The sequence below is a fragment of the Oncorhynchus keta genome, chromosome 35, assembly GCF_023373465.1.
Source record: "Oncorhynchus keta strain PuntledgeMale-10-30-2019 chromosome 35, Oket_V2, whole genome shotgun sequence".
Classification (NCBI taxonomy): domain Eukaryota; kingdom Metazoa; phylum Chordata; class Actinopteri; order Salmoniformes; family Salmonidae; genus Oncorhynchus; species Oncorhynchus keta.
Genome location: NC_068455.1, coordinates 32,566,834 through 32,593,846, shown reverse-complemented (window position 1 = coordinate 32,593,846; position 27,013 = coordinate 32,566,834). Strand labels below are relative to the sequence as shown.

The following is a 27,013-nucleotide window of genomic DNA, read 5'->3' as shown; positions in this document are numbered from 1 at the left end:
TGTGTGTGTGTGTGTGTGTGTGTGTGTGTGTGTGTGTCAGTGGTTGACCCAGGCTGGACTCCTCCTACCTACCCTGTACTCTCCTGTCTCTGACTTGTTCTGGCAGGCAGCTGGACAAAGGCCACAGCTAATTTCAGCTCATACCAGAACATGATGTTTTACTGAGTTCTCTCACCACATATAGAGCAGGCTAACTGAAGAAGTAAAAGTAGCAGTTGATGATGAAGTGTCTCAGTTGATTGTATTCAAAATGTTATTGAGGTGAATGTTTTTCTGTAAATGAATAATAAAACCAATACATTAGGGTAGGGTTCATGTAATTTTAGAGCCACATTCCAGGATAATGTGATGTTTTTCATTCTCTTGAACAAAATGTGTCCCATCCACTCTCCCTCAAGGGCCAAATCACAGTATGTCCCCCCTTTGTTTTTCCACTGCTGCTTCTTGCTGTTTTATCTATGCATAGTCAGTCACTTTACCCCTACCTACATGTACAAATGACCTCGACTAACCTGTACCCCCGCACATTGACCCGGTACCGTTACCCCCTGTATATAGCCTCATTGTTGTTATTTTATTGTTACTTTAGTTTATTTAATAAATATTTTCTTATCTCTATTTTCTTAACTGCACTTGGTTAAGGGCTTGTCAGTAAGCATTTCACGGTAAGGTCTACCTACACCTGTTGTATTCAGCGCATGTGACAAATAACTTTTGATTTGATAGTTAATTTGTAACTTAAACTCAGCAATTAAAACCTCTAATATTGCCATTGGAGGTGGCGTTCTGATACGATAGAATTTAAGGTTTTACAGTCCCGTCCAGTCATCTATTGTTTTTATTGCTGATTTAAAAAAAAATTGTATTATTCAAATTTTATGTGATCCACTTCCAGAAAACATTGTGTACCAATTCTCTCTGTCTCTGTTTCTGTTTCTTTCAGTATGGCGACGTTTTAAATGTTCTCATATCAAGTAAGAAGCGAGGAAGTGCTGTGGTAGAATTTGAAACCGTCAAAGCAGCTGTAAGTATTTGGTTCAGAAATGATACACTCCTTTAATTTCATCTTATATTGAAAAGTCACCGAAATCAATCAATACCCACCAGCTTATTTTTTTACTATTTGGTTTGCACTGAGCACTATGCGTCTCACCAACTTCCCAGCCCAAGGCCCCACATGATGACATTTTGAAGAGTCTCTTTGTGAGTTGCCGGAACAGAGGAGTGTTCTGATGGGAACCAGGAGAACAGGACGGCTGAGCCGCCTCATTTTTCAGACCGTCTGAGTCCTCTGCCCCTTTGTTGTTGCGTGCTGTTTTGTTGTGGGCTCTGGTGTGCCGTGTGGTTCCCCTCAACAGAACATATCTGCTGTCCCCTGGGGAGCCAGACTCGGGGCCTGTGGTCTCCGTCTCTCTGTCTGGAGATCTCAGGGTCCCTACGCTGGTTGGGGTATCCAAAGTTCACATGTGTGTTTCAAATACAAACCCCCACACAAACTTGATGGAACTGAAAGGAGTAGAGAGGTTGATGCTCCATAAGTGGTGCTGGGGCAGGTCATGTCACACTGGGTCTAACGTTACTCCGTTGTTGCTCTCCAGGAACTGGCATATAAGAACGAGAGTGGCCTTACAGCAAACCCACTGAAGATCTCGTGGCTTGAGGGACGACCTGAAGTCATCACCCCAGTGGTGTCGCAGGTTCAGCAAACAACTGGACAGTACTTCCCACCTATACAGGTATGTAACCAGGGGCAACCTTCACCACGAGCAGGGCAACCTCTCCAATGTGCTTAGTCCTAATTCTCCTTCTCTCACATCAACGATAATGTAAGTCGTATGTTACCAAAAACCCCACATTTTCCATACATTTCCTTTAAGCTGTGCTGTATTTGTGTTTGGGTCTGCATGGTTTGGGACCAGTAGACTATACCTCCCCAGAGCTGCTGATAAACTGTGTTTCACCTCTCAACCCACCACAGCTCAGCGACTCAGGCCCCTCGTCAGGGTTAGCACGGCGCTCAGGGTTCACAGCCTGACCCGCGCACTTGGATTTGTCGGAGTAGTATGTTATTATGGTAACCGGTTTCGCCGTACGCATATCCGACGCAGATAGCTTCATCTCTCGCAGAGCTTTTCAGGGCAGAGAAGGAAAACATGATTATGGTAGTGTAATTTCCCCATTAGCCCTCAGTGAGAACGCTCCTCACTAAAGAGGCCAACATGACATAATGGGATCCAGTGAATATTAGTAATGTTGTCCCATCTGGCCCTGGTCACTAGAGACTGGGGAGAACCATGGAGATCCTGAGGAGTCTGTCTGGGTTCCAGAACACTACATCTCTCGCTCTTCCTCTGCCTCCTCTCTTTATTTCTCATCCTCTCTTTTTCTCCCCTCTCTTCCTATCAATCCCCCCTCACTTGCCCTCTTCTTTTCCCTCTTTCTCCCTTCCTTGTTCCCTCTCCTTCACGGTGATAGTTGCGATCACAGAGGAGCAGCTGTGCTGATACCTGCTTTTTAACCTTAGCAGTCCAGCCCCAGCAGAGTAGGGAGCACAGGGACGATCACGCATGATTTCACACTCTGCTCCACTCCGTTTAATAAGAGAATCTGCTTACACTGGTTTGGGACCTGCTGCTACACTGGTGTGGGACCTGCTGCTGCACCTGGGCCCCCCAAGTCCCCAGAGGCCCCTGGGGGCCCCTAGTATCACATGCTGAACCGTAGCAAAGTTTTACAGACAGTGCCTGAAGTGATGAGCCCTGTTGTACTGCTGTGCTGAGTGATTCTCTAAGCCTGTGAAGGATACAGGCTCTCTGTAAGACATGGGTGTGTTGGGTCAGGCGTTTCACCAGGAGGGGACACCATGCAGAGACAATACTGTATACTGGTGGTTCATTCAGTATGTTGTTCTTAACATAAATGATCAAGCACGGTAAGGAACAGAGGCCCTGTCCCTGCCAGGCCATGGTGCAGAGATTGCTCCCCATGCCCCTGACTAGTTCAAATCCCTTGTATTGGGATAGGATTTAGCTTCACCTGCTGGGTGTGCTATGTTTTGTATCACTGCCCTGTGCCATAATTACATTTGTATTTATTTATTTAACCTGTTATTTAACTAGGCAAGTCTGTTAAGAACAAATTCTTATTTACAATGACGGCCTACTTGTAAAGCCCCCCCCGGCCAAACCCTACCCTAGCAGGGATGATGCTGGGCCAATTGTGCGCCGCCCTATGGGACTCCCGATCACTTCTGGTTGTGATACAGCCCGGGATCAATCCCGGGAGGCGTAGTGACGCCTCTAGCACGTAGACCGCTGCGCCACTCAGGATAATACATTCTCATAGTGAGAGGTTATGAAATGAGTAGGTTTATGAAATATATGTACAGTAAATCATTCTGTGGTATAGTGCTGTTTTTTTAAACTGTCAGATGTCTTCTCTCGGTCTCTGACGTTTTGAGTTTTACTGAATGGCAGTGTGATGTACACAGCTACGTGGATTACGTAGATCCAAACAAAGAATGAACTATACTGTAGCTACATGGATGTAATGGCAGGGACAACTGTGGGATGTGTGTTAATGGTGGTTTACATGACAATGGAGAGTTAAATTATGGTAAATTAAGTGTTGGAGCTGTCCTCCAGAGCTCCTCACATCTGCTGTCAGACTACAGTGATTCACACAGTGTCAATATGATTCATAGTTCAGCCCTTACCTCCAAGAATCTCTGGAGTTTGCTGTCCACATTCAACCATCTGTATCCTATTCCCTATCAGAAGGACTTGTAGCATCGTCATGTGTTTTTGAAGTCATTGTGTCCCCAATTTAGAACAATAGTTTAGTATTGTATTTTTAGTGTTCATTCTGATAAAGCATCATCTTCCGTGCTTGATACAACTCTATTTAATTTTCGAGGAATCTTCGACTTGGAGCCTGTCATGACATGAACCAGATCTAGCGTGTCATCATTTCTGGGATGGTTTTTCCATCATATCAGAATGGCTATCTTCCTTCTGCTGAATAAAGTGCAGGCTCACCTAAAATAGCCCTGCATCTGTCTGGGCCCTGGTATGCTGAGTGTAGTCTTGCTGCAGCTGGCTGTAGTGCTGGGCTCTTTCCGGACGGAGATAACAACTTCTAGTGTTCTGACTTCCTGGAAGAGGCCGTTTAGAGATCAAAAGGACTAGTGTAACAGATTGGTTAATTTACATCTGTTGCCAGCTGTTATCAGCATGAATTCATTTAACTGAGATTTAGCTTGGACAGGGAGTAGAGAAGGAGGTGGCGAGAGAACTATCTCAATGAGATCTGGGAGCACTGTAAACCCCTGCCTGCATTGTTCTTCATGGGACAGGTAAAAAGAGCAAAGAGGCATGGGAGAGGGGCATGTTTCTACGTTGCTGACTCAGTGCTTTTCCTCTGGACTAAAGTTGCACATTACGTACTGTAGGACATTGCATGTGAACTTGATTAAATCGCTTGCTTGTTTTAGTCTTCTTCCCAAGGTCTTACGATGCCCAAGTGTATCATGGATATCATGTGAAGCTGTGGTATTGTGCTGCCTTGGACCTAATTGATCTTTTAAATGGGGGAGAAATGTGTGACTCGGTAGCTCTGTTGTGTGTCCTGACACTATGCAGTTTCAGAAACGGTCCTCCACGTTGCATACCCCAGTGAAGCATGTTGCATATTTTCAGTAGCATTAGGTTGCACTGCCAGATGCAATTTCAACAGGAGTAGGAATGTATCAGTTGGCAAAAACAATATTTCCCCCTCAAAAAATGTGCAGCATAAAAATAAATCAAATCCACTGTCTTTTGGAATATGGCAGGCTTTCGTTGTATTCTGTATGATGGCAGGTTTGGAATTTGGGGGGAAAGTGGTTCCAGATGGGATGGGGTACCTCAGTTTAAACTGTTTGGTCAGTGACGCACAGCGCCAACGTAATGTGTCTTCCAATTACAGACTCTTCTCACATCAGCCGTGTGAGTTTGGGCGTTTTGTTGAGAATACCTTTGTGACTCCTCGTGTGGAGAAACCCATTGCAGACGATGGGGTTGTCATACGGTCTTTAGACAGTCTGTGTGGCGTGTGTCTGTGTGGGAGTTCTGTTTGTGTCTGATTACTATGGTATGATGGAGGAGGAAGAAGACAGTAGGCCCACTGTCCCAGAGGCGTGTTATGCCATGGCGGAGAGTCTTGGTAAGCGGCCATGTAGATCTGGGCACCAGGTTTGCTCATTATTCTCCTGAGAAAATATGATATCAAAGTCCTAAACCTAGAAAGCCAAGATGTGACATTTAGCCTAATAAGGCCTAGGTAAACAGTCACAGTTAAAGCAATCCATTCATAATGAATGTTTTCTGTTGATGCAGAATCAAGGTTGACTTCGTCAAGCCACACCTTAGGCTATTCAGTAACCTCTCTGTGATGTAGGTGTGATCTGCGCTGTTCATCAGAGCAATTCAGTGCTTCCCTCAAGTTCCAGTTTTATATAATAGCTGTAACTTTCAAAGTAAACCCGTCTGAATGAATGGATGGTTCAGTTGGCTTGGAATGTCTGTCTAATTTGTGTTTGACATGAACTAGCTACCTTTAGTTGTCTCGTGTAATGTAAGGTGTAATTCCTCTTCAAACAGTAAGTGTAAAGTGTGACAGACAAGGCTTCAATATGGCCTCTATGGCAGCTCATCACTGTTAGAAAACTAAACATCTCTGTCAGTCCATCAGTGTCTAACAGTATTATACAAGCCATCTAAAATGTTGACGCAAGCAATTCCAAACCACTGGTCTTCCACACAGTTAAAAAAGTTACAGTACACACTGGTCTACCAGTCTTACCCAATGTGTTATTATTCTCATAAAACACACAATACACTGAAAGCCATAACAACTGGTTTTCCTGAAAGATGCATGGAACGGATATAAAGTACAGATGTACCCACAAAAATCAGTGGATTGTTAACGTGCAAACACTGTTTAACTGCCTGCCAGCAGCAGGACACTCATGGCTAGTGAAGTTCTCTGTAGCGCCTCAGGGACCCCTGGAATGTGACTGCTTTTGGCTTTGCCCCACTGCTTTCCTTTCCTGACAACCCCCTGCTGTGGTGCTGGATATGGCTCTCTCCCAGCTCCCCTGGCAGGTGGGTGAGTGGGCCCAGGACTGGGGGTGGTGAGGGGTGCGTCAAGCCCTGTTGGTTCAGCAGGTATAGTTTAAACTCTCATCAGGAGCCTTGCTGGTAATGGATGGCTCTGGTCCCCAGCCTCCTTGGGTCCTAGCAGCACATGTGGAAGTATCACATTACCCCTCGCCACTTTCCCCTCTCGTGCCACTCATCAGAGCGAGGGACTCCGATTTACAGCTAAGAAAACAGTGCTGGGGTTTTGGGGCTCGGACCTGCGGCCTGGCTGAGGTTGCAGCCCCCCAACCGCCGGCTTTATTAGAAGCAGAGCTAAGTGTTTGTTTTCACTGTGTTGTTGGGAAAGAGAGACGGGGGTACCTTCGTGCACCTTCGAGTGGGGCCTCTAAGATGCGTGCGGAGGAGAGATTGCCCTCCCCACACAACATGATGGTAAGGATGCCAATACGTCACAGCTTCAGGACATTGAAAACTAAGCCTTCATTCTTATTTATTTCATTAACATTACACTCTAAAGTCTAACATTAGTCTCATCAAGAGATCTGTAGAAAGGAACTGGGTTTTAAACTGAGAAAGGACAAAAAGCAGCCATCAGAAGATGCCTACTTTACTTTTTTAACAGATTAAAGGTCCAATGCAGCTGTTTTTATCTCAATATCAAATAATGTCTTGGTAACAATTAAGTACCTTGCTGTTATTTGTTTTAAATTAAAATGGTCAAAAAGAAAGAGAAATATCTTCTTAGCAAAGAGCAATTTCTCAAACAAGAATTTTGCTTGGACTGTCTGTGAGTGGCCTGAGTGGGAAGGGGAAAACTAGCTGTTATTGGCAGAAAGGTTTGGAACTCTTTCTTATTGGTCTATTAACTAATTTACCACTTGGTGATGTCCCCAGGCAGGCCCAAACTCCATCCAACCAAAACAGGCTGAAATTTCAGGCGCTATTTTTAAACTGCTCTTACACCAAAAGGGCATTTCACAGGTATTATTCCAACCTCGTAGTGTGAAAATATATATCATTTACATTACATTTAAGTCATTTAGCAGACGCTCTTATCCATATATAAAACACAAGGAAATTTGGTTTTTGAATGCACTGGGCCTTTAAGATAAATAAGGTGCTAAATTATTAACTAGACTATGTAACATTTTATTTACCGCTGCAACAGGTAATGCTAGAAGAACATGAACTTTGCCCCATAGACTGGTTGAAAGGAGAGAGGAGAATTCCAACGTTAACCCTTAAACATCAATAGACAATAGACACTCATTCTGATTCTATTACTGTATCATAGAAACAACAGATACAGTCAAGAAATGTTCAAATTAGCGTAGAACTCCATCACGAGAAGCGTTCTGTCATAATAATCTACTATAGATAGCAAACAATTTTCTAAGTAAAATGAGAGAAGGAGTAAGTTAAATTGGAAGTCCATGTGCACTCTTATTCTTGACGATGACCTCATATGAAATGGAAGAAATCCCTTTGTAGGTTATATCTCCATGGTGTTTCAAATGCTCTGACACTGGAGTGTGTTTACATGCACTAATAATTCAATATTAAACTAATTGGCAGTAGGCAGATTAAGCAGAGTAAGGTGTTTACATGACTATCTTAATCGGTGTAAGGTCATAATTGAAGTAAACGTACGACGATTAAAACACCTTGTTTTCTGAGCAATCTTTCAAAATATTAGGCCATGCAATGCCTTAATCAGAGTTCTAGCGGTGTATTTGATCTGTGCCAGCACGAGCAGTGCAAGCTTCCTTCTTTTGAGTGAAGTGCCTTTGGAAAAACTGAAAGCAATTCATATTAGAAATAGTTTTCACGTGTAAACTCAGAATCTAATATGCTTCACAAATATAACATGGTCGCTGTGGTAGAACGTTTGTTTTGATTGGTGATTTTCTGCGTTTATTAAAGGCCCATCAAATAGCCTGATTTCAGATGGGTCTATGTCAACAGGATTATTAGGGAAATTGTTCTTCTTGCAAAGCATGTAAATGTTTATTTGAACTACTATATTAATCTGACTATTCACAATAATCATATTATTGTGTGCATGTAACCGTACTCTATTTTATGTCAGCCGTTCATCGTCTTATGGCAGCTGAGTGTTCTAATGCCAGTCACAATGATGACGTTAGTAAGGTCTCTGTCTGGCTGTTCCTCTAATAGTGGAGCCTGTCCATGACCTGCAGCACGTCGTCCAGGATGGAGGGGCCCAGGTCCAGGCTGAAGGAGAAGCTGTTGTCCACCTCATCCAGCTGCTGCGTGTCCTCAGAGCAGGTCTGAGTGGAGTCTCCATCCCGGACAGAACTCAGGCTGCCACGGGCAGGACTGGGGCTGCTGACCATGACCCTGTGGCTGGGGCTAACCCTGCCCTCCATCTCCCCATTCCCCTCACCCTCCTCGCTGTCCAGCAGGGGCAAGGAGCTGCACTTCTTACTCCTCTCTGAGGCACTGTGGCTCATGTGGGCCCTGGTCCACTCGGGGCTCTCCGTGGCCTCGTCCAGGTTAAGGCGTAAGGGTTTGGGTGGAGGGTAGCAGGCCAGCAAGAGGTTCTGCTCACTCTGAGAGCTTTGCAGCACCAGGCTGTTGCCCCCCTTCAGAAAGGACAGGTCCCCGAAGCTGTCGCTGTGGTCGTTGTTCCCGATGTGGGAAACATGGCGGAAGTCGGCCAATGGGAGGCTGATCATGTTGACAGAGAGCACCTCCCTGCGCTTCTGTGTCCTTCTGGACCAGCGGGCCGAGGCTGGCTTACGGTACAGAGACGTCGTCAGTGGCATCTTACCAGGTCCTGTTGAGATGTCCTTTGGTTCACTTCTGAGACGAAGCTTAAAGGCAGTTTACAATAAAAAAGAAAAATATAGAAGAAATATTAAAATCGTTTCACTTCGAGGTTAGGTTCATGTCAGATCATGTGGTTTCCCATCAACAACACATCATACATCTCTGATATGATTATCCAGGATTACTTTCATCATGCTGCAGCCTACTGGATGGGCATTATTTGTTTCCCTCTGCTTTCCAACACCAGATGTAAACCTTGGATTATGTCAAGTTTAATGTGACAAGGCAGCAGCTCTGCTTGGTTTTATGTTAATATGATTCGGCGTCATTTGTCTCCTGGGAGAGGGTCCAATACATACTTAGAAGGGTTTTGATTTCAAATGTTTACTTTTCAAATCCAGTTTATTCCCATAAATGCAGGTCTGGTCTGCTGAATGCACCAAAGGAATGGCTAAGCCTGATTCTGACTTCCAGCAACCATGCTCCAAATATGCACATTCTAAGCAGACACAGCATCCTCTATATCTATATAAGCCATGTCACCATACCCTCTGGCCCCCTTTCCTGTCATTTTGTCAGGAAACTCCAGGCTTTGCTTTCACTTCTTAAACAGTAGTTCTTTTATGAATGAGGTGTATTTTTTTCCGTGTTGAGAGACAAAGCTCAGAGACGCAGTACGTGTATTCGTCTTTATTTATTTCTCCTCACCTTTAGATCTGTTGATCTGGTTTACTGGTCACAGACAGTCAGCCTTTCCTGTTATTGCTGGATCCAGATAAGATCAAATTCTACAACTCTTGGTTAGAGAGATGTGTGGCAATACCTGCCATTGTTATGACTGTGATTTATGTAGAATTGAACTGGAATATGTCTTTCATCTGCTATAAATGGTGTCAAACTGTCTTGTTTTCTTCTCAGACAGCGCACTTTGTACAATGGTAATTTTAGAAGTTCATCTGTACATTATCAATCTGTTATCTGTAAACAATGGGCCTTGAACAGCTACCACCGTTTTAAAAAGCAAAGGCATACAATATATTACGTAAAACAACTGTACAAACTGAGAACGTGTGGCTCTGAAAAGATAGTTTAAATCCATTATAGTTTGTATAAGAGCTAGGCCGAAAGCGCAAAATAAAATGCACCTTATTCTAATCTAGTTGAGTATGGTTCCAGTAATTTAGTGTTTTGTGAGTTGTAATCATTTTATTGAGTAACACAGAATGCAGTTCATCTCTGGCAGGTCAAATGGACGATCTCAGTGGTCTCTGTGATTTTACAGGCTCCTAACAGCTTTGCCCATATTAGATTTGCGTTCGTGACTTGAAACACTCACTTTGTAAATTTGTAAGGCACTACGGCAAACGGGTTTTGTTGGCCCGTAAAGGTTTTATCGGTACTTTAGTAGCAGCGGGAGATGGGGAGAGTGTGGACACACCAGCATTCCATTCCAAACATGTCAGTTGGACGAAGGAGGAGTGTTAGAATTGCAGCGGTGAGGATCACATTAAGGAAACACTTCTCTTCCAAGTCCAAATGAAATAAGCCTAGTAAAAACCGCTTTGCCAAGACAATTTACAGTTACTAAATAATCTTCCTCCTCCAAACCTCCTCTAGCTGAGCACCTTTTTGAGGGAGAAGCCTAAAATATATTCTCAAGAGCAGGTGTTGTTTATGATTTAAGAGTTGGCATATGTGTGTTTTATAACCAATATTTTGAGTAAGTTGATGGATACGGTTTGTAATAACAGAATGTAGTGTGATATCTGTTAGTTATTTTCTGTACTGCTGTGTACACAGGGTGTCTGTATCCCACACCCACGTGTCTGTCTCTATCAGGAAGCCAGGCTGGGGCTGGTACCTGGAGACTGACACCGTTTCTCCCGACATGATTGGGCTTGTTCAACTGCAGCGGGAGAAGCACAGTGAACATCCCTGAGAGAGAACTGGAGCTACTTTCACCCCCCCAAGTTCTCCAAATCCCAGATTTAACAGCCCAAACACTCAGTTTCAAGTGTTAATGTCATGTGCACAAGTACAGTGAAATGCCTTTCTTGCAAGCTACAAACCCAACAATGCAGTAATATCAAATGTAGCACTAAAAATAACTGTCTCTTACCCGAGTCTTAGGTACCCTTTACTGAGAAGGATTCTATCATGTCCTGTAGACCTTGCCAATTTGATCCCGTGCTTCCCTCTATCTTCTCAAAGTTCCATTCAATAGTACAAGTATATTCCTTCTAGGACCCAGCAGGTGTGTTGTTTGAGAAAGTCTCCTCTGACGAAGTAACCCAGGTGAGGTCAGTGTAAAGAGACGACCAGGTGGAGTTTTGTTTCCTTCTTTGTTTCCTCCACCTCTCCCTACCTAACGGCAGAGAGTGTGTTTACCCTCGGATGATGTCACTCTCCCTGTCGTGGGAGTCTGAGTCATGGGCGTGAATCCTGCTTGCTGCACCCACTACCTGACTGAAAGGACAGAGCAGGAGGTGTTGTAGTCCCCACTGATTTACTGCTTGACACACGGAACAAGATAAAGCTGAGCTGGTGAAAGAGCACAGCGTATTACACACACACACACACACACACACACACACACACACACACACACACACACACACACACACACACACGCACACGCACAGAGACAGGGCCACAGTGACTTGTCTGTGTGCTAGTCATCTTAATTAACGTGTGTAAAGCGCTGGGCCAACGCAGGCCGTTCTGGCAGAGTAGAGGCCAATAGACTGTGGTATCGGATAAAGCCACTGACTCACACACAGACATGTATGTACAGGCAGGCTAAGTTGCACAAGATAACCTGTTCCAATTCTCACGCCTTCAGCGTTAGGGCTGTGACAGTCATGGAATTTAGGATGACGCTTATTGGCCTACTGTAGTAACCATTAGGCTTATCGATAATCAGTGTTTGTATATGCTGTGTGATGATGCCCACAGACCTACTTTTCCCTTGAGAGCTAAAGCTTTAGCAGTGGCCACCCCACTCTGCTCAACGCCTAGCGTACACATCTCCTAACATTATCTGGTCTCCGCAGCAGAGTCACAGTCCACTCTGCACACCAGCATCCTCTGAAACATTTTGGTGCCTCCTAGCAATGGCTTTGACCTGGAGAGAACGTTAGTGGTCACCTGTCTGGCTCCAGACAACATAGCACTCTGCTCCGGGGTCTCTGAACTGAAACATCTACGGGATTGGCTGGATTCATTCTCTAGGATTACTGATCAGATCCTTTCAAATGGCTCCAAAAACCAAAGGCCAGCCGCCATTCATTCCTCATTCACTCCCCAACACCAGAACAGGCCTTTCTGCTTTTAACAGATGCAATTACAAATGTAATAATTGCCTTGTCATAACATGTATCCAAGACTGGAACTGAGCTTTTGAACAACTCCAATTCGATAATTGTTTTCTCCCCCCCACCGCTCCACTTCATAGCCTCCACCTCGACCCACATGACTACACAGCAAGGAAAAGCTTTCGAGAGCTGGTGTCAGTCAGACTATCCACCTCACCTCATCCACACTTTTGTTTTGTTGGGAAGAAATCTGTTCATGCTAGCAGACAGTCAGGGGAGGGGATAGCGTGTGTTATTTGTGGTGATGTGGTCACACAGGGCCTATTTGACCAGGGGTTCGAGGTGGCTTACTCCCATGTTTGTGTTTGTACAGTATGTTGTCCAGAATCTGAGGTGATTACGTTGGCCCTGGACCCTGACCGTAGGGGCAGAGTAGGTGTCTGATTGGCTTCCTCTCTCCTCCTCCCTCTCCCGTCTCAGGGCAGTGCTGGTACTGTGGTCTGTCTGGGCCGACTACGTTCTCCTTCAATCCTAGGATGCTGCTTGTTTTTTTGTTGCATGAAAAAGTGCTTCCAGATACTGATTTCTTTGACTGGCTATAAACCCAAATGGAGGTTTTTGTAGAATATTCATTTGGCGTTTAGTTGTGTGTTCTTGTCTTGTGGACAACAGAGTAGTTTTTCACTGTTGTAAGCTATTTCCACTCACATGGAAGGAAACACAAAGGTTCGGTCGTGACCCTAATAGTGTATGATGATCTGTACAGGACTGAAACATTGGATGCAAACCAGTGTTGTGGGATGTCCATCAACAAGTGAAATCCGTCATTCGATGGTGAGAGAGCCGTGTCGTCACTGTCTCTACAATGATGAGTCAGTCAGACACACTGTGATGAGCCTTGTCTGAATCACCTGTCTGAATCGTTATACCTCTGTCTCTGGAGACGTTTCATTGCGTGACATAACAAAGTGCTCTTGTTGTCTTGATGTTCTAGTGTGGCCTTCTACGCCCTTCCCCTCCCCCCCAGACCTTTTGCCTGGGGGATCTTAACAGATAAGAGAGGTAACTGGTGTCAGGCCCTCTGAAACACACTGTTTGTTTCATTTCAAGTCCTTGTATATTGTTTTGATTGGAAGGAACACACAGACTTCTTCCCCACTGTGTGATTTGTAGAAGTAATGTTTAATTGCTGTGTTTGTAGACTAGCAGACCAGAGGTGTGTGTATTTGTGCGTGGTGTTCTCGCTGGACGTGGGAGGTCAGGGAAGTCTGAGAATGTTTACTTCCTTGTGTCTCCTGGCACTGAATTATTTGTAATTATTAAATTAAGGGTTTGATAATTTGGTTTCTTTGAACGTTTGGGCTCTGAAATAAACAGTGTGTGGAGGGCTGCATTCCAGTTGCTGTTTGTGCAGCACATTAGGCAGATAAAGAACTGTTACACATGTTTGAAGCAGCAGTACAGACTTCTCCTCAGGCCCTACACCAGACACACACACACAAAACACCAGCTTGTTCAGACGCATGCACGCATAGTAGAAATTAGCACATTGTTTCATTTGTGTATTTGAACTTTAACCTTCGGTTCACTTTCTTTTTTGGGAATTTTGAGGATTTAAACTACATTATTGCTGGTTCTGTGGCCCCAGTGTTTTAATAGAAAATCTGTTGCAATCAGAGGGCTTTTCCCAGAAGACCCTGATGTGAAATACATAATTCTGGTATTACAAAGATGTATTGTTGAATATTATTATATAGTTGAACAGCCGTCTTCCCCATCTATCTATTATATGAACCCCCAACTCATCCATCATACAGAGAAATGCCAGAACACAGGGAGTTCACGTTTCAACTTCCATTTCTCTTTCATTTTGTTTATTTCCTTAAAGGGTTTCCAAAGGCACTCTCTCGATCCAGCAGGCTCAAATCCAGCCTTTTACAGCCCCTCCCCTCGCCCCCTGAACCCAGTGCTGACTGGCTTTTCCTTTACACTAATCTAACTCCCTGACCAGAGCTTTCAACTAGACACCAAGACCTCTACATGTAGCCTACAAACACCTGCACACAGCTTACTCAGTCAGTTGTCACCTGCTGCTCCTGTAAGTTTTAGTTGCTATTTTTACATTCATCGTCAATCATGTTTGTGATTGTGTGGTTTGGCCCTGTCAAAACTGTAAAACCTCATTCAGAGAAGTCAATTTTTTTCTGCTCGCTACATTCCAGACAGTATTACACTGAACAAAAAATATTAACGCAACATGTTAAGTGTTGGTTCCATGTTTCATGAGCTGAAATAAAAGATCCCAAAAATGTTACATCTGCACAAAAAGCTTATTTCTCAATTTTTGTGCACAAATTTGTTTGCATCCCTGATGTGAGCATTTCTGATGTGTGAGCATTTCTCCTTTGCCAAGATAATCCATTCACTTGACAGGTGTGGCATATCAAGAAGCTGATTAAACGGTATGATCATTACACAGCTGCACCTTGTTCTTGGGACAATAAAAGGCCTCTCTAAAATGTGTAGTTTTGTCACACAACACAATGCCACAGATGTCTCAAGTTGAGGGAGCTTGCAATTGCCATGCTGACTGCAGGAATGTCCACCAGAACTGGGGCGGCAGGGTAGCCTCGTGGTTAGAGTGTTGGACTAGTAACCGGAAGGTTGCAAGTACAAATCCCCGAGCTGACAAGGTACAAATATGTCGTTCTGCCCCTGAACAGGCAGTTAACCCACTGTTCCTAGGCCGTCATTGAAAATAAGAATTTGTTCTTAACTGACTTGCCTAGTTAAATAAAGATTTTTTTTTAAAACTGAATTTTATGTTAATTTCTCTACCATATGCCGCCTCCAGTGTCATTTTAGAGAATTTGGCAGCACGTCAAACCGGCTTCCCAACCATAGACCACGTGTGAACACATCCAGTTTCTTCACCTGCGGGATCGTGTGAGACCAGCCACCTGGACAGCTGATGACACAGGAGTATTTCTGCCTGTAATAAAGCCCTTTTGTGGGGGAAAAGCTCCTTCTGATTTTCTTGGCTTGGCTCCCCAGTCGGTGGGCCTATGCACTACCAGGCCCACCCATGGCTGCGCCCCTGCCCAGTCATGTGAAATCTAAAGATTATGGCCTAATGAATTTATTTCAGTTGACTTTTTTCCTTTATATGAACTCTAACTCAGTTAAATTGTTGAAATAGTTGCGTTTTTATTTTTGTTCAGTATAGAAATATTAGGATAAGCTGTGTGTGTGTGTGTGTGTGTGTGTGTGTGTGTGTGTGTGTACACACAGTAATACATCCTCAAGTCTTCTTGGGTATGACGCTTAAAGCTTGGCACACCTGTATTTTGGGAGTTTCTCCCATTCTTCTCTGCAGATCCTCTCAAGCCCTGTCACGTTGGATGGGGAGTGTCGCTGCACAGCTATTTTCAGGTCTCTGGCTCTAGATGTCCACACAAGGGCGTTGTCTTGGCTGTGTGCATGCTTAGGGTCGTTGTCCTGTTGGAAGGTGAACCGCCACCTGGGTCTGAGGTCCTGAGTGCTGCAGGTTTTCATCAAGGATCTCTTTTGTACTTTGCTCCGTTCATCTTTCCCTCGATCCTGACTAGTCTCCCATTCACTGCCACTGAAAAACATCCCCACAGCATGATGCTGCCACCACCATGCTTCACTGTAGGGATGGCGCCAGGTTTCTTCCAGATATGACGCTTGGCATTAAAGCTAAAGAGACCAGATAATCTTGTTTCTCATGGTCTGAGAGTCCTTTAGATACCTTTAGGCAAACTCCAAGCGGGCTGTCATGTGCTTCTTATGGAGGAGTGGTTTCTGTCTGGCCACTCTACAATAAAAGGCCTGAGATGCTGCAGAGATGGTTGTCCTTCTGGAAGGTTCTCCCATCTCCACTGAGGAACTCTGGAGCTCTGTCAGAGTGACCATCGGGTTATTGGTAACTTCTCTTACCAAGGCCCTTCTCCCTCGATTGCTCATTTTAGCCGGGCGGCCAGCTCTAGGAAGAGTTCCAAGCTTCTTCCATTTAAGAATAATGGAGGCCACTTTGTTCTTGGGGACCTAAAATGATGCAGACATTTTTTTGGTCAAGTTCCCCAGTTCTGTACCTTGACACAATCCTGTCTCGACGCTCTACGGACAGTTACTTGGACCTCACATCTTGATTTTTGCTCTTACATGCACTGTCAACTGTGGGATGTTATATAGACAGGTGTGTGCCTTTCCAAATCCTGTCCAATCAATTGAATTTACCACAGGTGGACTCCAGTGAAGTTGTAGAAACATCTCAATTTCAAGTCTCATAGCAAAGGGTCTGAATACTTATGTAAATAAGGTCGTTTTGTTTTTAAATGTGCAAAAATGTCTAAACTTTGCCATTATGGGGTATTGTGTTTAGATTGATGACATTTTAGAATAAGGCTGTAACGTGAGAGAAGTCAAGGGGTCTGTATATTTTATGAATGCTTTGTGTGTGTGTCTATATCCCTATTTAGTGTGCAAAGCTGTCATCAAGGCAAAGGGGGGCTATTTGAAGAATCTCATATAAAATATATTTTGTTTAACACTTTTTTTGGTTACTACATGATTTCATATGTGTTATTTCATAGTTTTGATGTCTTCACTAATATGCTACAATGTAGAAAATAGTAAAAAATAAAGAAAACCCTTGAATGAGTGGGTGTCCAAACTGTTGACTGGTACTGTATATTGACAGTAGATGGATAGAATATGTAGTTCATCTCAAGAATATGTAGGATACAATAGTATAGGTACACTTTTTGTGACTAGAATACAGCATATACATATGAAGTGGGTAAAAAAAGTATGTAAACCTTATTAAAGTGACCAGTGTTCCATGTCTATGTACATAGTCAGCAGCCTCTAAGGTGCAGGGTTGAGTAATCCGGTGGTAGCCAGCTAGCGGCAGTGACTAAAGTTCAGGGCAGGGTACTGGGCGGAGGCTGGCTTGTGGTGACTATTCAACAGTCCGATCGCCGAGATAGAAGCTGTTTTTCAGTGGCTCGGTCCCAGCTTTGATGCACCTGTTCTGATCTCGCCTTGCGGATGGTAACGGGGTTAACAGGCCGTGGCTTGGTGGCTGAGGTCCTTGATGATCTTTTTGGCTTTCCTGTGACACCGGGTGCTGTAGATGTCCTGGAGGGCAGACAATGTGCCACAGGTGATGAGCTGAGCAGACCACACCACCCTCTGGAGTGCCCTGCGGTTGCGTATGGTGCAGTTACTGTACCAGGCAGTGATACAGCCCGACAGTATGCTCTCAATGGTCCATCTGTAAAAGTTTGTGGGGTCTTGTGGTGCCAAGACTAATTTCTTCAACCTCCTGAGCATGAAGAGGCGCTATTGCGCCTTCACCACACTGTCTGTTTGGTGGACCATTTCAGATTCAGTGATGTGTATGCCGAGGAACTTGAAGCTTTTTGATGTGGATGGGGCGTGCTCCCTCTGTCTTCTGAAGTCCATGATTGGCTATTTCATTTTGTTGAGGAAGAGGTTATATTCCTGGCACCACTCTGCCAGAGTCCTCACCTCCTCCCTGTAGGCTGTCTCGTCATTGTTGGTAATCAGGCCTACCGCTGTTGTGTCATCTGCAAACTTGATGATTGAGTTGGAGACATGTGTGGCCACGCAGTCATTGTTGAACAGGGAGTACAGGAGGGGGCTGAGCACTAACTCTTGTGGGGCCTTTGTGTTGAGGATCAGCGTAGTGGAGTTTTTGTTGCCTACCTTCACCACCTTTGGTCGGCCCATCAGGAAGTCCAGACCTAGTTGCACAGGGTGGGGTTCCGGCCCAGGGCCCCAAGCTTAATGATGAATTTGGAGGGTACTATTGTGTTGAAGGCTGAGCTGTAGTCAATGAACAGCATTCTTACATACACTATATATTCAAAAGTATGTGGGCCCTTTTTAAATGAGTGGATTTGGCTATTTCAGCCACACCCGTTGCTGACAAGTGTATGAAATTGAGCACACAGCCATGCAATCTCCAAAGACTAACATTGGCAATAGAATGGCCTTATTGAAGCGCTCAGTGACTTTCAACGTGGCACCGTCATAGGATGCCAACTTTTCCAACTGCTAGAGCTGCCCCAGGCAACTAACTGTAAGTGCTGTTATTGTGAAGTGGAAACGGCTCAGCCGCGAAGTGGCAGGCCACACAAGCTCGCAGAATGGAGCCGCCGAGTGCTGAAGCACTAAAAACATGCTCTGTTCTCGGTTGCAACACTCACTACCGAAGCAACATCAGCACAAGAACTGTTTGTCGGGAACTTAATTTCCATGGACGAGCAGTCACACAGAAGCCTAAGATCACCATGCCAATGCCAAGCGACTGCTGGAGTGGTGTAAAGCTTGCCGCCATTGGACTCTGGAGCAGTGGAAACGGGTTCTCTGGAGTGATGAATCACACTTCACCATCTGGCAGTCTGACGGACAAATCTGGGTTTGGCGGATGCCAGGAGAACGCTACCTGCCCAAATGCATAGTGTCAACTGTAAGGTTTGATTGAGTAGGAATAATAGTCTGGTGCTGTTTTTCATTGTTCGAGCTAGGCCACATAGTTCCAGTGAAGGGAAATATTAACGCTACAGCATACAATGTCATTCTAGAATATTCTGTGCTTCCAACTTTGTGGCAACAGTTTGGGGAAGGCCCTTTCCTGTTTAAGCATGACAATGCCCCCATGCACAAAGCAAGGTCCATACAAAAATGGCTTGTCGAGATCGGTGTGGAAGAACTTCACTGGCCTGCACAGAGCCCTGACCTCAACCCCATCGAACACCATTGGGATGAATTGGATTGCTGACTGCGAGTCAGGTCTATTCGCCCAACATCAGTGCCTGACCTCACTAATGCTTTTGTGGCAGCAATGTTCCAGCATCTTGTGGAACGCCTTCCCAAAAGAATGGTGGCTGTTATAGCAGCAAAGGGAGGGGACCAACTCCATCTCCATATTTTATTGATGATGATTTTGGAATGAGATGTTTGATGAGCAGGTGTCCACATACTTCTGGTCATGTAGTGTAGGTATTTCTCTTGATCAAATGCGATGGGGCAGTGTGCAGTGCGATGGTGATTGTCATCCATGGATCTATTGGGGCCGTATGCAAATTGCAGTGAGTCTAGGGTATTGGGTAAGGTGGAGGTGATACGATCCTTAGCGAGGCTCTCAAAGCACTTCATGATGACATATTTGAGTGCTACGGGACGATAGTCATTTAGTTCAGTTACCGTCGCTTTCTTGTGTGCAGGAACGATGGTGGACATCTTGAAGCAAGTGGGGACAGCAAACTGGGATTGGGAGAGATTGAATGTCTGTTAACACTCCAGCCAGCTGGTCTGCGCATGCTCTGAAGACATGGCTAGGGATGCCGTCTGGGCTGGCAGCCTTGTGAGGTTTAACACGCTTAAATGTCTTACTCATGTCGGCCACGGAGAACGAGAGCTCACAGTCCTCGGAAGCGGCTATTTCTAGAGGCAACCCGGAACATATCCCAGTCTGTCTTGATCATGCAATCTTGAAGCATTGATTCCGATTGGTCAGACCAGCGTTGAACAGTCCTTATCACAGGTATTTCCTGTTTGAGTTTCAGCCTATAGGAAGGGAGGAGCAGAATGGAGGCGTGATCTGATTTGTCGAAGGGAGGGCGGGTGAAGCCCTTGTAGCCGGAAGGGAGAGTAGCAATGGTCGAGAATATTTTATGTGTGAGTAGCATGTGTTGGTAAAACTTCAATAGCGTTTTTCTCAGATTTGCATTGTTAAAGTCCCCAGCTACAATAAATATTGTCTCAGGATATGCGGTTTCCAATTTTCCATAGATTAGGGCCTAATGAAATGTATTTCATTTCAGATTTTCTTATATGAACTGTAACTCAGTAAAATCTTTGAAAATGTTACATGTTGTGTTTAATATTTTGCTTCAGCGTACATACAGTATGTTTTTATTTCTATAGCTTAGATTTTCTTTAGAGGGAAACGTGCCTTTCCCCAAACTCTGAATGGCATTAAGACACTAGGTGTTCAATTCTGATTGTGGCCTTAACTGAATAACACAGGAAGTAGACTTGGGGCCCATTTCTGTAGCGCTTACTGCAGTACTATGATCTAATATTTGCTCCTTCATTACAAAGTCTGTCTATAGACCTGGATTCCTTTTGTGTTATGTCTGTTCTCAAAAAATAATGATGATGATGATTGATCTTCTCCCATTTATAAAGTGTGAATTTACTCTTATGAGGAATCACAGTTTGACTGTGGCATATGCGATCCTCCTGCCCAGTGTGTGTTTGTTTGACTATGCGGGAGCGCCTGGGCACACTCTCGCACATATCACACACACCCCTAATGATCTCTACATAAGTATTTGGCTCTCATAAATCACTGGGTCCATAGCCCACTGACACACATGCATACACTCACGCACACACATGCACTGCAGAGAAATGGCCCCTTGATTAGTTTCACCAGACTGCAGTGCAAGTAGAACATTTTATCTTGAACCACAGCATGGCCAGAAAGAGACCAACTTGGCAGATATTCAACAAATCTTAACCCCTTGTGTTCATTTTTTGAAATACCATATGTACTGTACAGTTTTTATTTTCAAGGATGAAATCCACATCTAGACCTAGCAGTAATTTACCTGTACAACCACTATGGTGTGGTAGTTCTGTGGTAGAAGTAAAGTAGTCTATAGGAGGAGCTGTCTGTTTGACCTATTTGTCTCAGACACCTTGGAGCGGGATGTGTGTCATTGTTTACAGTGGATCTTGGCGAGCAGGAAATCAAAGCAAACTGAAGAGATGTTGATCAGAATGTTCTGAAAGGATGCAATGTTGATCAGAATGTTCTGAAAGGAGGTGATGTTGATCAGAATGTTCTGAAAGGATGCGATGTTGATCAGAATGTTCTGAAAGGATGCGATGTTGATCAGAATGTTCTGAAAGGATGCGATGTTGATCAGAATGTTCTGAAAGGATGCGATGTTGATCAGAATGTTCTGAAAGGATGTGATGTTGATCAGAATGTTCTGAAAGGATGTGATGTTGATCAGAATGTTCTGAAAGGATGCGATGTTGATCAGAATGTTCTGAAAGGATGCGATGTTGATCAGAATGTTCTGAAAGGAGGTGATGTTGATCAGAATGTTCTGAAAGGAGGTGATGTTGATCAGAATGTTCTGAAAGGAGGTGATGGCTTCAAGTCTTTTCAGTCTTGTCCAAATCATTCAAAGACTTCTATGTTTATCAACGCTGTACACAAACACACATCTCTCCTCGTGATCTCTCTCTTTAGGCTAATGAGGGCTGATGGCTTCCAGTCTGTTTCTGGACTGCCAGTTAAGGAGGCAGACAAGCTCCGTCTCATGTCCATGTCGCAGTGCTGTCAAAATTCAATTTCCCTGTGTTTTATATCATATCGTACAACAGCTGATGAAACTAACACTGTAAAAGTGTGATTAATTTTTTACAAATAATAATTGTATCAGTTAGTTGCTAATTTTGAAAATACAATCTACAAATGACCTTCTAATCAGAAGGTTTGCATACCTGGGAGTTTCAGCTTTCCATGGGGACATCCAATATGTGGTAAATTGGTGAATAGACCAATAACAATGAGTTCCAAACCTCTGCCAGTGACAGCGGTGGCTGTACTTGTGAACATAAGCAAACATTTACAGTCAAATGGGTTCTCCTGCACAAAATGCATATCATCCAATGAAAAGCGTTGATTTACTTGCTTGTGACTGAACGCTAAATTGTAGCTGTTCCCGTCAGATAACATGGTACAAGTTAGCCCTATGCTAACTTCAACAGGTTATATCCTGGCACAAGTGCATCAACCAATTCAAAGAATTGGATGTGTTCCAACACTTTTTCATGATGTCCAACAGTATGTTCTGATCATCAAAGCAACTATCATCAAAGTATATTTGATTGACTGGTCAAATTGCTCTCTGTGTAAAGTGCCTAGTCCACGTAATTGCCACAGATGTTCGTTTTTATTTTTTTCCCCCCACCTTTTGATATTCACACAAACGCACTGCTATTTCCTAATAATCATAATGCACAGGCTATAATACATGGACGTGTACACCTAAATGTAGGGCTACAACGGTTTATAGGCTATGCATTATTATAATCATCCACTTTGTCGCACATGTTTTTAATTGAGCGTCAAGGAGCGGCAGTGAATGTTTGTTCCTCAACAAAAAAGCCACGAGGGGTTAAAGTTCACTATCAATTGTGAGTTAACCGCTTTAGCATTGGTGCCACCAAGAAGCGATGATGACAATGATCGCCTATGTGACTGCTATTTGACAAATCCATGAGGCTCTTTAAAAAAAAAATATATATATATATATATTATGTATGATAAACTTGCATGTTGTAAGGACCTCATATTTTTCAATAAAAGCACATGGATGTGTGTGAAACTCATAAACAAACACATGGGATTTTGTTATATATGAGAAAATGTTGTCTAAAGTAGTAAGTAGCCTAGTCAAGGATGATTCGGCGCAATATTGGCACACACCATTTTATTACAGATCAATGGAACAACTAAACCTTGAATTTGTAGGTTCAAAATATCCCTCTCGGGCAAGCATATAATCAGTTCCACCTGATGAGGTTAGCATAATGTGTGCCATGTTATCTGATGGGGCCAGCTATAATTTAGCATTGTCACATGCAAGTAAATTTGACACTTTTCATTGGCTGATATGCATTTAGCTCCAGCTATAGTAGTTTTACCCACCCCACTCAGACTACTCCCAAGACAGTCCTAGGAAAGTTCTTGCTTGATAATTGTTTGCTAAAAGGCCATTTTCCCCCATTTGAATGGAAATCTATTACAATAAGGTATTTAATTGATACCTAGAAATGATTTGGTATAGAAAAGGCTGCATTGGGCCTTTAATGACATCATCAGGCCATCACAGCCCGAGAGGCACACATCTGTCATGAGCTGGAGAGAGAGAGATTTAGGAGGGGGAGAAAATGAGTCTCTTTCTCTTGATAACCCTAATTTCTACCCTGCAGTAGGTTGAAAGAATGAATACCCTTAGACGATACTGCTATGTTTTCAGATCAGTCCTTCTGTGATCATCTGCCAGATCAGATACCACTTTTTGTTCTCCTTTCTCATTAACAAAAGTGTGTAATATGTGTAACTCAAGATGCGAACACACACACACAGAGAGACCGGTGGGTCTAATGTAGAGCCGATCTCTTGATCCCATCTGTCTGTGTGGGGAACACACTGCCTGGCCACCTGCAATATGGCCTGCCTCTTCCAGGGGAGCACCCTAAACTCACAGCTCTGCCTGGTGTATGGTGATGTCACGGCTGGCCTGGGGTTGGGTGTTGTTGGGAGGCCTGGCCCGTGAGTGATATCAGTGCTGTAAGTCCGGCCTAAGCAAGCGAGTGAGGACCGGGGCAGTGTGTGTGTTTGTCATCCTGTCTCTGTGCTGGCCCTGTCTTCTTCTCCTGGCTTTGTTGTGGGTCCTATTGTTTGTGTTCTGTGGTTTCCCTAGACTCCCTCCGGCCCACACACACACAGACTTGTACATACAAACACATCTCCCCAAGTGTTTGGTTAGTGTGATGCACAGGCTAAACATGTACGTTGAGTGCCCAAGTCCCCAAGAAAGTAAACCGCTCTCAGCCAGAGAAGTGCACCACACCACTCAGACACCTGTTTGTGTTCTGAGCCCACCTCTACATGGGAAGTGAACCACTAGAGTCTCTATTGACCATACATGGGAAATCAATGGAGACCACTCTGTCATATAGGCAGTTTTTTTAATGAGCATTTCAGAGAGTGGCCAGTAGAGGTCAGTGTGGAGTAGAGGTGGAAAAGGGGGACTGCATTTCCTCCGGCCCACAGTTACACCATTTGTTTTGTTTAATTGAAGATGCAACGCTTAATTGAGCTTGCGTGGTATTTCATAGTTACATGTTAGTCAAGGACTTGAGCTCACATTACTGGAATGATAATCACAGCCCTCTATCCAACAGCAGGGCGAGGGAGCCTGCATCCGCACACCATCCCTCCTTCTCTCCTATCTTCTTTCCTCTCTCTCGCACACATGGGTGGATGCTGGAGTCCCAGTGATCTCTTCCAGATGGTTTACCTCGCGGAGCCACTCTCTGAACCTCCCTCATTCTCTTCTTCTCATTTCACTTTGTCTCTCTCCCCCTTTCTTTCTCTTCTGTCTCTCACTTTCTCTTCTGTCTCACTCTCTCACACATCCACACACACTCCCTCTCTTCTCTCCCCTCGCGGTCTTAAGGAGATACTTCCTTGGCACAGCAGACTTCCTCGATCTAATCCTATAAAACACTGAGCCTCCTTCCCCCTCCATGTCAGGATTACGGGCAGTGTGTGTGACTGACTGTGTATACATGCATAAGAATGTGTCTTTGCATGCTTTTGTGTTTTTAAAGTGTATTGGCACCTAGTGCTGACTGCAGCCTAAGCTTATCGTGTGTGTGTGTGTGTGTGTGTGTGTGTGTGTGTGTGTGTGTGTGTGTGTGTGTGTGTGTGTTGTAACCTAGCCCAGGTGGAATTAGTGTGTGTGTCTGTGTGTGTGTCAAATCCAAAAATCAAATCAAATGGTATTTTCACATGCGCCGAATACAACAGGTGTAGGCTTGACCATGAAATGCTTACTTACAAGCCCTTTCCCAAAAATGCTGAGTTAAAAATGGACAAAATTAACAACAAAAAAGTAAATAGTAGCACAATAAAACAACAATGAGACTGTATACAAGGAATACCGTGTGTGTGTGTGTGTGACCGTAGAGGGCTGGAGTACAGGCTCCAGGCTAGCCTGCGTCTGAGGCTAGCCTGTGTCTGTTCCAGCCCGGCTGATTAGCCATTAGCCGGTGGCTGGCTCACTCTGGCCTCTCTAATTTCCCTCAGTAAGGGAATCCCTGTACAGCTCTCCCACCCCAGCCCTTCAAAGCAATCACGCAAGGACGACCACGCAGGCAGGCAGCATCCCAGCTTACTGACCTCGGGCAGTGAATTATTTTGTCATAGTTCCTCCGGCCCGTCTAATGCATGCTAACCCGCTGTCATCCTATTTGTAACTGAGACTCGGATGTAAACTGAGTGTACAAAAGATTAGGAACACCTGCTCTTTCCATGACATTGACTGACCAGGTGTAAACTATGATCCCTTATTAATGTCACTTGTTCAGTCCACTTCAATCAGTGTAGATGAAGGGGAGGAGACAGGTTTAATAAGGATTTTTAAGCCTTGAGATTATTGAGACATGGATTGTGTATCTGTGCGCTGTTCACAAGGCGTATGGGCAAGACAAAATATTTAAGTGCCTTTTGAAAGGGGTATGGTAGTAGGTGCCAGGCGCACCAGTTTGTGTCAAGATCTGAAACCCTGCTGGGTTTTTCACGCTCAACAGTTTCCCATGTATATCAAGAATGGTCCACCACCCAAAGGACATCCAGCCAACTTGACACAAATGTAGGAGGCATTGGAGTCCACATGGGCCACCATCCCTGTTGAACACTTTCGACACCTTGTAGAGTCCATGCCCCGACAAATTGAGGCTGTTCTGAGGGCAAAAGGGGACATTAATATTAGGAAGGCGTTCTTAATGTTTTGTACTCTGTGTGCATCTGAAGCGGTTCTCTCCTCTCTCTGGTCAGACAGATACACAGACAGCAGCAGTGACATACAGTGTTATCATTTGTTCCACCTATGTAACATTGTATTTTTGCATTTGCACTCTTTACCCGTGTTATCCCATTATTAATGCAACGGCTTAGCAGATGGTTGCTTCTTCCTTTTGAATGTTTTGCACTGGTAACTGAAGTAAAGCCTTTTTAAAAGACCATGGTAAGGATCACTGGTTGTTATATCTTTGTACCTGTCCTTCATCTACCTGCCTGTGTCTGTGTCTGTCTTTCCCTGCAGGGCGCCCTGAGCAGCGAGCGGGACTACGAGAGTGTGGTGCTGATGAAGATGAGACAGGCAGCAGAGAGACAGAGACTTATAGAGGAGATGCAGAGGGAGGACGAGGAGAATGCTGCTTAGTACCAGGCCCAGGCCGGGATTCAATCCAAGTTGTGTTGTCTATAAGCGCACAGTGCTTGACATTTTAAAGGTCATTTCCATTTGAGCCGATATCTGCGACCTCTGCAAACGTCTGGGAAATTGCCTTTTAAAAGACACGTTGTCAGTAGTGCAGGGCACAGCGCTTTAACAAGCCGTTCTATGAATCCTGGCCCCAGTCCAGCTCTGCCCAGCCACAACCCAACTCTACTACACACCAGATGCTTTAGTTTCATAAAGCACATCTCGTAGTTTTAGTGTGAATTATCTGTTGAATAAACATCTCCTTTACAGAATGTGTGTTTTCTTGTTTGTCATTCACTGAATTACTACCGGTACGGCTCCGTTGGTAGAGCATGGTGCTTGCACTGCCAGGGTTGGGGGGGGTTCGATTAAAAGCATCTGCTAAATGACATAGTTTATATGTTTCCAGCTACTACTGTAATGTAATCTCAACCAATGTACTTTTTCATCCAAACCTCTTCTAAGACAAACAGGGGAACAAGATTTATACTGTTATCGTAACATATTTCAAAAGAACCCAAAGAGTTGGGCCATCCAACACAACTACACCAGATCTAAATGCTGCAACCATGTGATTTGCGTCTGTCACCCTCGCTCTAACTGTGAAACGTTCTTTCATTACCATATCTTT

At 44.3% G+C, this 27,013-nt stretch overlaps 2 protein-coding genes across 3 annotated transcripts in view; one reads left to right on the top strand and one right to left on the bottom strand.

Moving 5' to 3' along the window:
* Positions 1-26,654, top strand: part of LOC118368356 (dnaJ homolog subfamily C member 17-like) — a 50,943-nt gene extending 24,289 nt beyond the window's left edge. Inside the window, exons 9-11 of the mRNA XM_035752394.2 lie at positions 944-1,024; positions 1,599-1,736; positions 26,221-26,654. Of these exons, the coding sequence (XP_035608287.1) occupies positions 944-1,024; positions 1,599-1,736; positions 26,221-26,340 (339 nt within the window). The 3' untranslated portion in view covers positions 26,341-26,654. The remainder of the gene's footprint in view (positions 1-943; positions 1,025-1,598; positions 1,737-26,220) is intronic.
* LOC127905938 (cdc42 effector protein 2-like) lies at positions 6,614-11,503 on the bottom strand. 2 transcript variants are annotated; one of them, XM_035752392.2, is made up of 2 exons: positions 11,053-11,503; positions 6,614-8,966 (listed from the first exon to the last, which is right to left on the bottom strand). In XM_035752392.2, exon 2 carries the CDS (start codon positions 8,927-8,929, stop codon positions 8,312-8,314), a length of 618 nt encoding a protein of 205 aa, XP_035608285.1. In that variant the 5' UTR covers positions 8,930-8,966; positions 11,053-11,503; the 3' UTR covers positions 6,614-8,311. The 2 variants fall into 2 exon arrangements, with proteins under 2 accessions (XP_035608285.1, XP_035608284.1); XM_035752391.2 differs by having other exon boundaries at positions 6,614-8,977; positions 11,053-11,497.
* Positions 26,655-27,013: the final 359 nt, after the last annotated feature.

Bases quoted from the DNA above. Each gene is read 5' to 3' on its own strand.
- LOC127905938 (XM_035752392.2), bottom strand. From the start codon at position 8,929: ATGCCACTGACGACGTCTCTGTACCGTAAGCCAGCCTCGGCCCGCTGG.